Below are 14,519 nucleotides of genomic sequence, written 5' to 3' on the forward strand. Positions count from 1 at the left end.
GAATCACATGATCTCATTTATAACATTTTTTTCCTCATCTGGTTACGAGGTGCCTTCAGGCCTACATCTAGTCAGTGTGTGTCTCTGAAATTGTGTAAACATGCTGTGATGGAGAGCCACCGGCGCCCTTTGAAGCCATGGCGTGCCCTGTCCTAGTCCCACGCAGAGGATCCTGCCTCTGGTTCATAAAGGAAGCACTCAAGAGACGTAACCATTATAACAAAACAAAGAGGATGCAAGGGATTTAATTATCTTCCCAGTGAGCTGTGTAATCATGCAGCTTCCTTCCAAACTTAGCCAGCGATCTTGAACAAAGTATAAAGTGGAAGAGGAAGAAGAGACATCTCATAGGGCTGCGTGTATGTGATTAGAAATGCATGCACAATACTTATTTATTGTTTGGATTGTACACACAGTAAGCATAGTCCATGTTTGTTTCATGGCTTCACTCTAGTGGTGGGTGGGGGCCATATTGACCAGGCATATCCCTTGCTCACAGGATAGCCTGCCCGGCTTAACCCCTCTAATCCAGGAAACACTAGACTTAACCACGTTGCTTTCTTAGGATAGCATTAATTCAAATCCCCAATGCATAAGAGAAACCCTAAAGCTTCGTCAGCCCCTGCTTCAAAAATTTCCTCTCCATGAACTCTGGGAAACCTCTGGATATTAAAATGGGGACCATCAAATGGCCTCATTATTACTACCCTTGCGTATTAGCTGAACCCCCAAAATGTATAGAACATTGTTCTAGGTACTGCAAGGGTCTCACAACGAATGACACATAAGAATAATAGGTAATAGAGACTGCTTTACATGAATAAACTCAGGTAATCCTCACACCCTCTGAGGTCGGTGCTATAAATACAAATGTCCCATTTTACACATGAAGAGATTAAAGCAGAGAGAAGATAGCAGGGCAGCCCAAGCTTATCTGCTAGGAAGGGGCAGAAGAGGATTTGCAATGTAGCGTTGGAGTCTGTGCTTTTGACTCTTGCACCAGAATGCTTATTCGTATACATGAACTTCTCCGATTGCCAATAAGTAACAGTGTGATGTTCATAGGGAAAGACAGTGGCAATACCAGGATACAATCAAAGTGTTAAACATAAGGAACAGACCAGAAATATGGCCCAAGTTCTGAAGGAGTGATGGCCTGCCACCAGGGTGGACAGGTGTGACGAGTTAGGGGTCATCTGCAGAGCTACGAAGGTGTTGGAGATTTAGTAGGTGGGAAGGGGATGTAGGACAATCTAGGCGAAACAAAGAGAGTTCATAAAAACTCAAGGTCAGGATTGCTCAGTGTGCTTGAGATGCATGAGTAAACCAGTGTGGCTGGAGCCTAAGGTTCAAAAAAGGGATGAAGTGTGCAAGATGGCTGGGGCCAGTGTGGAGTGTGTGAATTAGGGCAAGGACGCAGGTGTGCAGGAAGAGCATCTTTCCCCGTGTGCATTTTACAGAGAAAGAAATGTAAAAAGAGCCTAGCTCAAGAGGTACCCAAGGCTAACTGATAACTAACTGGGAACCAGATTGAAAGAAGAGATTGGATAGACTTGACTTCTGCTATTGTATTCAGTTCAGCCAGCTTAAAACCATTTATCTCCCACTGTGCATTAATCACACAAATAGTTTAAAGTAAAAGGGAACTACTGAACATTTAACAGTTTGCTGGCCTCATTTTTTGTTGTTATTTTTAAACAAGTACCACAGAATTTCTCTGATAAGAGGTTGCTCATTCTCCAAGAGAATTTATTGAGGATAAACTGATCCAGTTAGTGTCCCATTTAGACAACCCTTGCTGTAGCGGATGGATCCACCAGGTGGCAGATTTCCTATTTTTCATCTATTCTCTGCAAAGTTATTTTTGCAGTCATTTATGATTTTTGTAATCATTAATGTTTCTAACCAAATATTGGTACTCGGAATCTTTTGTGTCTGTATTTCCCCTTAGGAAAGTTATCTCTTATTGTATTTCCATAAGTTAAGTGAATTGTCCTCTGGACCAGCCTCTGTAGAAGGAGGAGGAAGAATCGATCTTCATGACTTGGAAATACTTTAATATTCAAAATGTGCTTTTTAAAATTCCAGGTGAATTAGATAAAGATATAAAAGTCAATGCTGAATTAGGTTAGAAAAGGGTGGAACTGAATTCAAGTAATGAAAGACTCCCAATGATCATTATAGCCATGTGTGTCCCCTCTTTATATGAATGTAGAAAAGGATTGAAATAGTTTAAATGAAAGATGAACTCTAACCACATTTGTGCCCTTTTCCTTCAACTAAGGCATACGGGAAAAACTAAAATTTTAGCGTGGTCTCACTCAATTTGTGACCTGAAGACCCCATTTCAAACAACCTTCTTTGTTTTCATATCTACAAGCTGAATTTTCCATTTAAAAATAAGTAGAATGTTCAGTCTCTACTATCAGATAAATGTTTATTTTTAAAGTTCTGGCATTTGCATATATAACATACAATTTATTCTTTCATAATAATTTTTTTTTCTTCAAATTTAAGTCCCATGTCACTAAAATGTTTCTTATAATTATGATATTAGATGTGGGATTATATGTTCTTAATATGTTTTAAAAACTCTAAAAATCAATAATAAAACAGCAAGACTTTTAGTAACTAAATTAGGTGTAAAACATGAACAAATCATCCCCTAAAGAAATACAAAAGAAATGACCAAAATAAATGAAAAAACATCCAGCCAGTTAATTGTCAAAAAATGAAAACTGAAACTTGATATAACTCTTTTCTATAAAATTGGTAATTTGTTTAATGTTAATATTCACTTCTGACAAGGCTGAGGTAAGATAGGTACTCATGTGCTACTAGCAAGAGGATAAATTAACATAAACTTTCTGGAAAATAGTGTATCAGTATGTACAAAGAGTCTTAAAAAGTTCAAATAGACCCTTTGATTCAGTGCATGGAGTCTAATTATATAATCTAAGGAAAATGTCAGAGGTTATGACAATGATAAATAGATAAGGATCTTTATCTCAATTGAAATTGAAAAGCAGAAAACAACAGCAGCAGGGAAATGGTTAAATTTTGATTCACCCATCTCATGGAAAATTATAACACAGCCAATAAAAATTACATTCTTAAAGAATACTTACTGATGAAGGGAAAGTTTTTCAAAGTTATATAATGTGAAATGAAAATACAACATAAACCTAAATATTAGATTAATTTAAGATTAAAATTATTTATGAAGTATGTCTATAGATACGCAAAATATACACATGCCTGACAAAAGACCTGCAGGAAATAATACTGAAATATTACTAGGATTAGCTAGGTAGTAGGCTTTTCAATGGTGGTTATTTTTTTGTTTATACTCTATTATTTTCTTCATATAATGGCGTCTTATTACTTTCCAAATTGGGGGGTGGGCGTTACCATTAAAACAGTCAATCCTTGTTTTTTCAGTCCCCTGCCCCTACCATACTTAACTCCCCATTGCTTATTACCACTAGAGCTGAATTGCTAGGTGTCTTCCAGACATAGGCTTTTTAAAAGGCCCTTCTCCTTTTACTTTTCATCTTTTCAGAGTAATCAGTACCATTTGCGACTTTGAAAGGACAGGTTTCTCCCCGGTTGTTAAGAAATTCCAGGAGAGGTCATTGATGCCAGAGTGAAGGGGATCAGTCCTGCCCACCTGCCCTGGGCGTCCCTCAGCCTGACTTCTGACTCCATTCTCCAATCTGCCCCCAAGGCCCGCCCAGCAAGCCCCTGTCCCAGGACTGCGTGCGAGGGCCCACAGACCCACCAGGAATTACTTCACCTTGTGTGACCTGGTTGAAAAGAGGCGGTTTCATACTCACTGGCATAAACTTTCCAGCTCTGCAAGCTGACAGGTTTTATGGTGATAGGAAAGGAACCTTTTAAAATAATGAAAAATAAAAGTCTCATTCAATTTTGTTACTCTTTGATTTCTAGGTCAAAGGAAAAATACAAAAAAGAAAAGAAAGAAAAATAAATCAACCAAGAGCAGACAGCCCCTGGGCACATTTATACTTAATACATATGGATGAAGCTAACTGTTATTTATAGAGCCTTTCCATGTGTCACACTGGGTGCTAAAGGCTTTACAAACTCTATCCTTTGTGTGATCCTCAGAGGAGCTCCTGTGAGACGGGCTGATTCTACTGTTAGATAGGACAGGAAGTGGAGACAGAGGAAAGAGAAGCAACCTGCTCAGGTCCCAGAACGAGGATTTGAACTCAGATCTGTGGAGTGCAGAGCCCACCCTCTTAAAGAAATGTCACATTTTGCTTCCACCCAGTCTGTATTCCCCAGGACTTCATTGCTTAAAGGGTTATTTCGAAATGGAAGTCCTTTTGTGTGTGTGTCCTTAAGTATCTTTGTCTTTGAAGCTCCTATCTGTTCTGATCTGTTTCATTACGGCATTTCCCTTTAATACCACCTCATTTGTTTTAACAGAGTGGGAATAAGGTGTCAATCACCGCTACGCCATTTGAAAACACATCAATCAAAACAGGACCAGCCAGGAGAAGCAGCTGTAAGAGCCGGATGGTGAGGCGGAGCAAGAAGTCGAAGAAGAAAGAAAGTCTAGAAAGGTCAGTTAAAGCACTATTGTTTGTGAGTTTATCGTGTGCCCACGTTGGAGGAAAGTTACTCCCTACTTCATTTAAATGCTTATATATGAGAGATGTTATGCTGTGGTTCACATATATTTCTACATTTTAGTTCATATTCGTAATAGCAGGTTTACATACGTAGTTATGTTGTAGAAGAAGTCAGATTGCTTTTTCTCATGTGTGAGAACCATGAAAAGCCCTTTGCTCTTTATTAAGCCTCTAGAGTTCATTTCAGTTGAGTTGGATTTGAGGAATTGGACCTTCAGGGAGTTTAAAGCATTAAATCTACATTAAATAATGTCCTTTACATTATCTAAAAACAAACAGTTGCTATTTTTTAAATGCCAGATTTTCTCAAATAGCTATATCTTTAAAACATTTAAGTAAGCCTAGAAATAAAAGGGCTTTGTTTTACTGACTGAAAATCTAACTAGATTACCCGGTTGCCATCTGGGAGGCGCCACGAGTATCTTTCTGTGCTCTGTGCAGACACTGGAAAGAGGCGGGTATGTGTTTCTGGTGGGGACATTCCTGGCCAGCTGTGCTGCCTGGATGTGCTCCCTGCACTATAGTGAAGCAGCCCTCCTTTACCCGTTTGAGTCTGATGTGTCTGATCGTATTAAAAGGATTTTTGATGATAGAGATGTAGAAAAACAAGCAAATGTAAAAGGAATGCTTATCAACTCCAGGAAAGACAAAGTTATACAAGAAGGAAATAGAATTATGCTTTTCAAGGCCCAGCTGTGAACAATGTTTATAATGTAAAATGAACACCAGCCTTTTTTCTAACCAAAAATTTTGATTTAACTCTATTGGGAGGAATAAGAAATGGGAAGTATATTTAGTCAGAAGGTGGAAGAGGATTGGGTTAGAGTTTAATTCTCATCTTCTGATATGATACCAACAGATAATTTCTAAAATCTAAAAACTAAAATAATGTAAGCACATTACTTAGCCATCCATATGCAGGCAAATGGGAGAAGCAACAGACGATTTTTTTTCTTCTTCATTTTTTTTTTTTTTAATGGGGAGTGGTGTGTTTTTCCAGGGCACATCAGCTCCAAGTCAAGTCGTTGTTTTCAATCTAGTTGTGGAGGGCGCAGCTCACTGGCCCATGTGGGAATTGAACCGGCGATCTTGGTGTTATAAGCACTGCGCTCTAAGCAGCTGAGTCAACCGGCCTCCCAAAACAGATAAAATTTTGAGTGGAGAGTGGTTTCTGTGGGGAGTGAGCAAAAGGCAGAGTAGGGGAGTTGTTCTTGTTTCATTATAAGTTTATAAAACTATCTGACTTTTTAACCCAAGTGTATTTATTACTTTGATTAAAATTACACACACATACACACACACAAGGCATCAGTTCTGAGATGTTGCTTTTCTTTAATGTGTGCTTTACATTTTCATTGTGCTTTAAGTCATAAGAACACAGTGTGTCCAAGGGGTAGCAGTGGTAAGCTCACCAGGGTGAGTCAAGCTGGCATGATGGCAGAGGAACTCTGTTCAGCCACCTGCACTTCTGAGCCCTCGGAAGCTGTGCGTTTCGCTGTAAGATGTGCTTGTTGAGCGCTAAATACACATTTGCTTCTGCGGCAGCGTGGCGTCTGCCCCCCTGCTGAGACGATAAGCTTCAGTTCACCTCTCTCAGATTTTCTGTGTAAATGTACAGCCTACATGGTCATTAGGAATATCCAGGAGCCCACAATGGAATAAGCACAGCAAACAGCCCCTCGTAGATAAAGCTTCCGCTCTGTGTCATTATTAAAGAATTCTATGTCCAAGATGATCATTTTTCTTTCAGAGATGTACTTTGTATTATCTCTTAATTAAATTGTGTCAGTGTATCTGGGGGTATGTACTCAGAAGCTTTCAGGCAAAGAATACTCTCCTCATAAACCTGACAAATAAATAAATGAATATACACATAATATAGTTTATATTTTTCCTATGTTCCCATCTACTCTGAACATCTTTGGAGTGAAGAGAAGAGAGCTTCTATTGTATACTATTAAACACTCTTCTAAGTCATAAAAATATTTTTAATATGGAAGTGGGATCCTCCTCTTTAATAGGATCTGCCATCATAGCACTGTCTCCAACACCGAGGAGCAAACTGAACACAGTGGTATTGTAGGGAGGCAGGAGTGGTTCTGAACGTAGAATCTGATCATTTTCCTCCTGTTTTCTCTCTAGGAGGAGATCCCTTTTCAAAAAACTAGCCAAGCAGCCTTCTCCTTTACTCCACACCAGCCGAAGTTTCTCCTGCTTGAACCGATCACTGTCGTCGGGGGAGAGCCTCCCGGGGTCCCCCACTCACAGCTTGTCTCCCCGTTCTCCTACACCCAGCTATCGATCCACCCCTGACTTCCCATCCGGTGAGTGAGTCTCCTGGCCAGGACACAAAGGGAGGGTAGAGAGGAGATCCAAGTTCCCATGTGAGATCCTGAAACATATGAGGATTATTCCAGCTTGGAGGTCATAGGATAGGTCTATTCGAACCATTAAAATAAGACAGGAAGTGTTGGGTTAAACCTTGGTGTGGGGATGTTTATCTAAAAAGCATTCATTCATTAGAGTTGGATGCTAAAACAATCTGTTGACCTTTACCTGACCTTACCTAAAACAGTTTGGGCTGGAAATGGGGAAAGGAAAGGGAAGGTGGCCATTGCTCATGCATTCTGTTTTCCACCCACAGGTACTAACTCCTCCCAGAGCAGCTCCCCAAGCTCTAGTGCCCCTAATTCCCCAGCAGGCTCAGGACATATCCGTCCCAGCACTCTGCATGGGCTGGCCCCCAAACTCAGCGGACAGCGATATCGGTCCGGAAGGCGTAAGTCAGCTGGCAGCATCCCGCTCTCCCCCCTGGCCCGGACACCCTCTCCAACTCCACCACAGCCCACCTCCCCTCAGCGGTCTCCATCACCTCTGTTGGGACACTCACTTGGCAATTCCAAGATCTCTCAAGCCTTTCCCAGCAAAATGCACTCCCCTCCCACCATCGTCAGACACATCGTGAGGCCCAAGAGCGCAGAGCCCCCACGGTCTCCGCTGCTGAAGCGTGTACAGTCAGAGGAGAAGCTCTCTCCCTCCTATGGCAGTGACAAGAAGCACCTGTGTTCCCGCAAGCACAGCCTGGAGGTGACTCAGGAGGAGGTGCAGCGGGAACAACCCCAGCGGGAAGTGACTTTGCAGAGCCTGGAGGAGAACGTGTGTGACGCACCTGCCCTCAGCCGGGCCAGGCCTGTGGAACAAGGCTGCCTGAAACGCCCCATCTCCCGGAAGCTGGGAAGGCAAGAGTCTGTGGACGACCTAGACCGAGAAAAGTTGAAGACCAAGGTTGTGGTGAAGAAACCAGACAGTTTTCTAGAGAACCAAGAATCCCACCAGAAATCTCATGGACTTGGTAGTGATGTGGAAAACGTCTCTGCTTTGAGGCTAGAAGAGAGAGAGAAAAGAATATATCCAAAAGCTTTAGAAAGGTCAAATCACTTTGAAAACAAGGCAGCCGTGCAGGAGACCGCGTCCCTGGGCAGCCTGCTGAAAGATGCTCTCCACAAGCAGGCCAGCGTGCGGGCCAGTGAGGGTGTGACCTCAGAGGGGGCGGCAGCTGGCTATGGTCCAGCACCCGGGGACCACAGCCAGGGCATCTGTGACTTCAAACGAGCCTCCACTCCTGGCACCTTTCAAGACGGTCTCTGTCACTCCACTGACAGGTCTGCCTCTGGGAAGGGTGACAACACGGAGAAGCCTCCCCAGGCCAAGGAGTGTCTTCGATGTGAGAAATTAGACAACAAGCTGGCCAACATTGATTACCTCCGAAAGATAATGTCACTTGAAGACAAAGATGACAGCCTCTGCCCTGTGCTCAAGCCCAAGATGACATCTAGTGCCCATGAATGTCTGCCAGGGAACGCAGTCCGGCCTGGGGGTGGGCAGCAGGAAGTCCCACTGGCCTCTGAGAGCAGAGCATTCATCAGCAGTGCCCACACAGCTCAGATGAGCAGTGTCTCTTTCGTCCCTCTGAAGGCCTTAGCTGGCCGGGTGGATGGTGGAGTGGAGAAGCCAGGCTTGGTTGCTCCTGAGTCACCTGTCCGGAAAAGCCCCTCCGAGTATAAGCTGGAAGGTAGGTCTGTGTCATGCCTGAAGCCAATTGAGGGTACTTTGGACATTGCTCTCCTGTCTGGACCGCAGGCCTCCAAGACAGAGCTGCCTTCCCCGGAACATGCACAGAGTCCCAGCCCAGGCAGTGACGTGGGGGCCCGTGTGCCCCTGTCTCTTCCCAGCAGCGGTGGGAAGAAGGGTGACACTGCTGCTCAGAGGGAGCCTTCCCCTGCTGGCTTCAAGATGAATAAATCCTACCTGCTCGAGCCTCGGTTCCCACCACCCAACCGCGGTCTCCAGAATTCTCCAGCAGCTCCGCTGCCTGACCCAGAGCTAAAGCGGGACAGGAAAGTTTCCCATGCCACCAGGAGCCTGGTGACAGAAAAGGATCACCCGCGGAGAGAGAGCGGCCCCAGCAAACACCAAGATCCCAGCCCTGACACTAAGCGCCTGCCCTTCCTGGAACAGAACCTGCACAGTGCCGACCTGTCTGGGCCACGTGGCCCACTGCCACCCGAATCTGTCCCCTTGAGGGAGAAGCTGAGTGGGAAGGAATCATCCGAAAGAGGTCCTTCCGCAGCCAGAAGCGAGTGGTCTGCTGCAAGGTTTGATGTCCGCAAAGACCCCTCCATGGAGCTCTGTCCTCCGGAAGCTGCTAAAACCAGTGACAACTCTAAAAACCTCCCCTCTGTGGGAAGGACCCGCCCAGATCTCTACACACAGACCCAGGCCGTGGAGAAAGCATGGGGGTCTTGTGGGAAAACAAACCACAGAGAGGGCCGAGACGAGGGGAGGCAGCTGGCCAAAGAGGATTCCTCTTTGCTCTCAGTGGGGACTCCCTGTGAGAGGGAGCTGGGCAGAGGAAGGAGTGGTGTGGAACATAAGCCAGAAGCCCCTCCTGCCAGGCGATCTGTGCAGCCACCTGGAGCTGAGAGTGGGAAGAGTGAAAAGCTCTCAGGTCTCCCGTCTTTACAGAAAGACAGTCTCAAGGAACCAGAAAAGAAAGAACAGCTTCTACAGCATCTCAGCAGAGGCTCTCAGCCCCAACCGATCACCAAAGAGCTGTCCAGCCTGGCCACTCGGCAGCGCTGCGGTTCACCCAGCCACTCTTCCGGCAGAGAACTGGGGAGCAAGCCCTGTGCTGCAGAACCCAGCCCGGGCCTCCAGGACCCGCCCAAGCCCGCTGCTATGCACAGTGAAAGCAGCAGCCACAAGTCCCGGCCTGGCCCTGACCCAGGCCCTCCAAAGTCCAAGCACACAGATAGGCCCCTCTCTTCCCAGAAGCCAAGTGCTGGGGCTGCAGTGGTCAGAGAGCCTGGCGCACAGACCCCCTGTGGCCCTGGCCGAGAGGGGAAGGACAGCAATAAGGGCATGCTGGATGTGTTCCCTATCCCCTCATGTTCCCAGAGCACAGCCAGCGATGCGATCGGCCAGAGAAGAAGTGGACCTTCAGTCCCACTGCCCCCTGAAGGGGTTCCTGTGGACACCAAGCTGAAGCCCACCAATGGTGGGCATCCCCCTGAGATGCTGGAGAAGCCTAGGTATCTGCCACAGCAAGGATACCCGGGGGTTATTGAGTCTGTAGACCAGAAACTTCCCACTGTCAGTGAAAAGCTAACCCTGTCTCCAAAGCACCCCAAACCATCCACTGTGAAAGATGGCCCCCCGCCATGCAGACAGACAGACAAGAGCCTCAGTCCACAGGCCACCACCATAGACAGGAAGTCTGAAGGGAAGAAATGCACTGAAGCACTTTATGTTCCAACAGACAGCAGGAAGCTGGAGGCCAGCCTATCCCTGGCACACGGTGAGGCCAGGCTGAAAGGCACAGAGAGGCCACCAGCGGTGGTGGGGAAGGGTTTGCCAGAGGCCAAGGGAAAAGGGCTCAGTCCCCAGAAGCCACCGACTGAGGCAGGCAAGCCCAGCGGCATGAAACGGTCACCCTCGGCCAGTGGGCAGAGTTCTTTCCGATCCACAGCCCTCCCAGAGAAGTCTCTGAGCTCCTCCTGCAGCTTCCCTGAAGCCAGACCAGGAGTTCGAGAGGCCTCGGCAACCATCAGTGACACCTCTTCTGCCAAGGCCAATGGGGCCACGGCTGATCCCGCAGCCCCCAGCAGCAGAGACCCTAGGAAACCCCTGTCTGGGGGGGATGGCGGAACCCAAATGACAAAGAGTGACTCTTTGCCATCTTTTAGGAGCTCCACCATCACTCCAGAGTCACACCACCCCAACCCAAATGTGGTGGGGGGAGCTGGCCCCCAGGACAGGGCCCTCTCCGTAACGGCCACCATAGGAGAAACCAAAGGGAAAGAGCCCGCCCCAGCCCAGCCTCCTCAGATTAGGAAGCAGAATGTGTGCAGAGAAGTGACCAAGCCGTCCCCTGCACCCAGCGCTGACCGCCCCATCACCCTTTCTTCTGAGAAGGACTTTGTGGTCCGGCAGAGGCGGGGGAAAGAGAGTTTGCGAAGCAGCCCTCACAAAAAGGCCTCGTAATGGGGCAGGCCCGCGTGGCACTGGGGACACCCAACCTGAATGTGTAACTGAGTCTTGACTCCTTTCGAAACCAGCACTGTGGGAACATAGCCAGGCAGAGCCTGGAGCCTCACTGAAGAAGGGGAGAGAGAAAGAAAAGATGGAAAGAAAGAGGGGACCTTCTTCCAAATGCCTTCCCAATTGTAACCGGGAAAACTGTTACCAGATAGTGTTTGTACAAGAAAAAAATGAAATACCTTTTACTGTTGAGGGTTTGTTGAGGAAAAAGATTTTCTCTGTAAATATCTGGCAATGTGTTTGGTTTGGGATGTAGAGTCTAAACCTTGCTGCTGATGGCGTCGTTTACTACAGCTTTTTTTAAAAAAAAGAAAAAATAAGATTTTTGCTTTACCACTTATCATGTAATGAAGCAAAATGGTTAAAACCGGGTTTATGTGAAAGTATAGATACACCCATATTCGTGTATATACACATCCACCCACATGTTTTGGTCTGTGGTTTAAGAGACTATTTCAAGGCTACATTTTTCTAAGTTCAAACATCCTAAGTAGAAATAAAGATGCAAGAAAGCCCTAAATACAGTAGATTGTGAGTTCTTAATGTGTAGTTTTAACCATAGATTTTGATAGTACTGCATCTGGCTACCTGTGTTTCCAGATCTAAAGCAAGAACTACTCTAATTGCTGCATTTGGAATCGTCCTCCATTAGGAATGGCCAGAACAAATGGAGCGAGCCGTCTTCATTTCATGGTCCCTAATAGACAGTTTGAACCTGGGTCCACCTGTCTGAAAGGCCCGCTGTCCCTGTCCCTGTGTGTGTATGTGGGTCTTCAGCCAAGGTAGAGTGGGGGCTACAAACACACGTCGACTTCACTTCTGTTCTCCTGCTTTTCTTCCGTTTATGCTCTTAAACTCAGGCCTTTATGCAGTGAGTCACTAGTCTAAGAAGCACACATTTTGTAGTTGTCCTGCAGCAGCCCTGCTCATGAAAAGAAAGGACAGTTACTGACTGCACACAAATCTGCTAGTACTTAGGTTGAGTGATAAGCATCAGGCATTGGAAGAGGTTTTAAATTTTCTTTTTTGAGGAAAAGAAGGGAAATGGGTTTTGGCATCATAGCATATATATTAAGGAATAATCAGGACATCAGATACATTTTAATACATAGCTGGGGCCTTATGTTGTAGACGAAGCTTGCTGTTTTTAGCAAGTTCCTGGGTTTCACATTCATTTCTGATGCATCGAGTAGCTCCATACATTTCATAACATGATTTCTTTATTTGTATGCAAAAAAAAAAAATACTGTATTACTAAGAGCAGCATTTTTGTAACAAAAAGACCTGTTGGAGCTATTTGGTGCTTGAATGTGACTGTCCTTTTTACTTTTGCTAAGCCTTATTTAAATTTTGTATACTCCATGGAATATATAGAATTTGTCCAATCATTTTAGTGCTGAGGGGTTTTTTTTGTTTTTTTGTTACAGTTTTCCTGGTGGTTTGTTTTGTATTATAAGATGGCACTTGCTGACATAATTACTAAGGCACTAAGATAAAATACACACAGATAAGTATTTATAAGATGTTTGAGATCCATAGCAGGAATTTTTTTGTTGTAACTGTTATATAAGAAAAAAAAATTGTCAACAAATGCTAACCCAGCACCCACACCCTCCCAGGGTTATCTTAGTGTCTTCAGGCTATAAAATTATTCATCTAAGCACAGCATCATCTTATAGCCCTGTGGATTGTAAATCATTTAGCGAGGCTGTAAACTCCGCCCCCAAAACAAAGGCCTTACTTAACCGACTGCTTGGTTGTCCTTCATTGTAAAATGAGTTGGCAATGGCCTGCGATCGTGCACGCACGCACCAGCGCGCATGCACACACACGGATAGAAAAGAATAGAAAAAGTCTCCTTGCTTCTATTTTTTTCCCCATGTAGTGTTAGCCAGTCCCCATCACTACGTTGTGAAGTTGTAGAAGAAACAAATATTTTACAAGAACTTAAATTGGTTTCAAAAGTGGTCTCAACATTTATAATTCATATCTGTGTTTGGCAGTTGTCATAACCCAGTACTTCTGCACTCAGATATCGAGATAGGTCTATCGGGGAGGCGGTTTCATGGTTTACAGCCTTTGCTTTTTAACTGTCTTGTTTCCTTTAAAGCACAATTAGGTGCTCGTTTACAAAAGCTATTTTTGTGTATATTTTGTAGAGTGTATTATCATTTTTGCCAAATACATTTTTGCATTTTGGATGAGTAAAGAGTACTTAAGGTTGCATTAATGTAATACCTGTTTGTTGTTGTAAACCTCTCCAATCAGCTGATAGAAATTCTCCTGTGTTCTCTTGGTCGGTCTCCTGTGATTGTAAGATGTGCTCCTCGGTAGTACTCCCAGCAGTAGATTTACCAGCTTAAAGTTTGTTAGGATCTGTGCAATAAAGTGTTTGCAGTCTTATTTTCTCTAAGAAATTCCCTATGGATGTCATAATTGTTGTATATTGAACAAATATTTATACTTATGCAGTTGCATAACATTGAAATAAAAATTTAGCATGAAAAGATAATGACTAATATGTTTTTTTACATATACACATAAACATACCATCTCCAAAATGTTACGGACTATAACTCTGTATTATAGAAAGTATGGGTTTTTGCAGATTGCTTTTTGTTGAGTGAAATGGTTTGCTAATTTTTTACAAACATGTTCCATTCTTTAAGATTCTCCTTTCTTTAACTCCTTCCTGTTTTCTACCAACCTTCTTCCTTGCTTGCAAAACTTACCAGCTTCCACACCACGCTCAGCATCTCCCTACAGTAGAGATGCCCTTTCTCAGTGACACGACCTTCTTCAAGTCTCCCCAAACCTTGCTCCATCAATTACCATTGTGTCTTCTCATCTTTGTTTCTCTCCTTTCCTGTCTCCTCATGATTAAAACCATTGAAAGCATCAGGAAGGAAGGAAGCAACCTAATGTTTATTGTCTACCTACAATGGATGGATGGATGGATGGATGGATGGATGGATGGATGGATGGGCGGATGGGTAGATAAATAGATAGATACCTAGTACTGGGCAAGATGCTTTTCATTGACCATCTCATTTGAACCCCAATACAATCCTCAAACTAGATGATAGTGCCATCCCCATCTTACAGATAAGGAAACAGGCCCAGATAGACTGGAATTTTACACCCTATAAAAAGAGCTTGGATTAGAATTGAGATTTTTCTGGTTCTAACGCTCCTGACCTTTCTAAACATTACCAGGTGTTGTGTAATTGAATTCCGATCCAGGCCCCTCTGTGAATG

General features: G+C 44.5%; 1 protein-coding gene across 9 annotated transcripts in view; it reads left to right on the forward strand.

The window, feature by feature from the left end:
• The window catches only part of MAST4 (microtubule associated serine/threonine kinase family member 4), a 390,562-nt gene extending 376,794 nt beyond the window's left edge, over positions 1-13,768 (forward strand). For all 9 annotated transcript variants that reach the window (XM_033110320.1, XM_033110323.1, XM_033110321.1 and 6 more), the window contains 3 exons: positions 4,456-4,592; positions 6,804-6,985; positions 7,306-13,768. In XM_033110320.1, coding sequence (XP_032966211.1) covers positions 4,456-4,592; positions 6,804-6,985; positions 7,306-11,204 — 4,218 coding nt within the window. In that variant the 3' untranslated portion in view covers positions 11,205-13,768. The remainder of the gene's footprint in view (positions 1-4,455; positions 4,593-6,803; positions 6,986-7,305) is intronic.
• The last annotated feature ends 751 nt before the right edge of the window (positions 13,769-14,519 follow it).

The sequence above is a fragment of the Rhinolophus ferrumequinum genome, chromosome 7 (genome assembly GCF_004115265.2).
Source record: "Rhinolophus ferrumequinum isolate MPI-CBG mRhiFer1 chromosome 7, mRhiFer1_v1.p, whole genome shotgun sequence".
NCBI lineage: Eukaryota > Metazoa > Chordata > Mammalia > Chiroptera > Rhinolophidae > Rhinolophus > Rhinolophus ferrumequinum.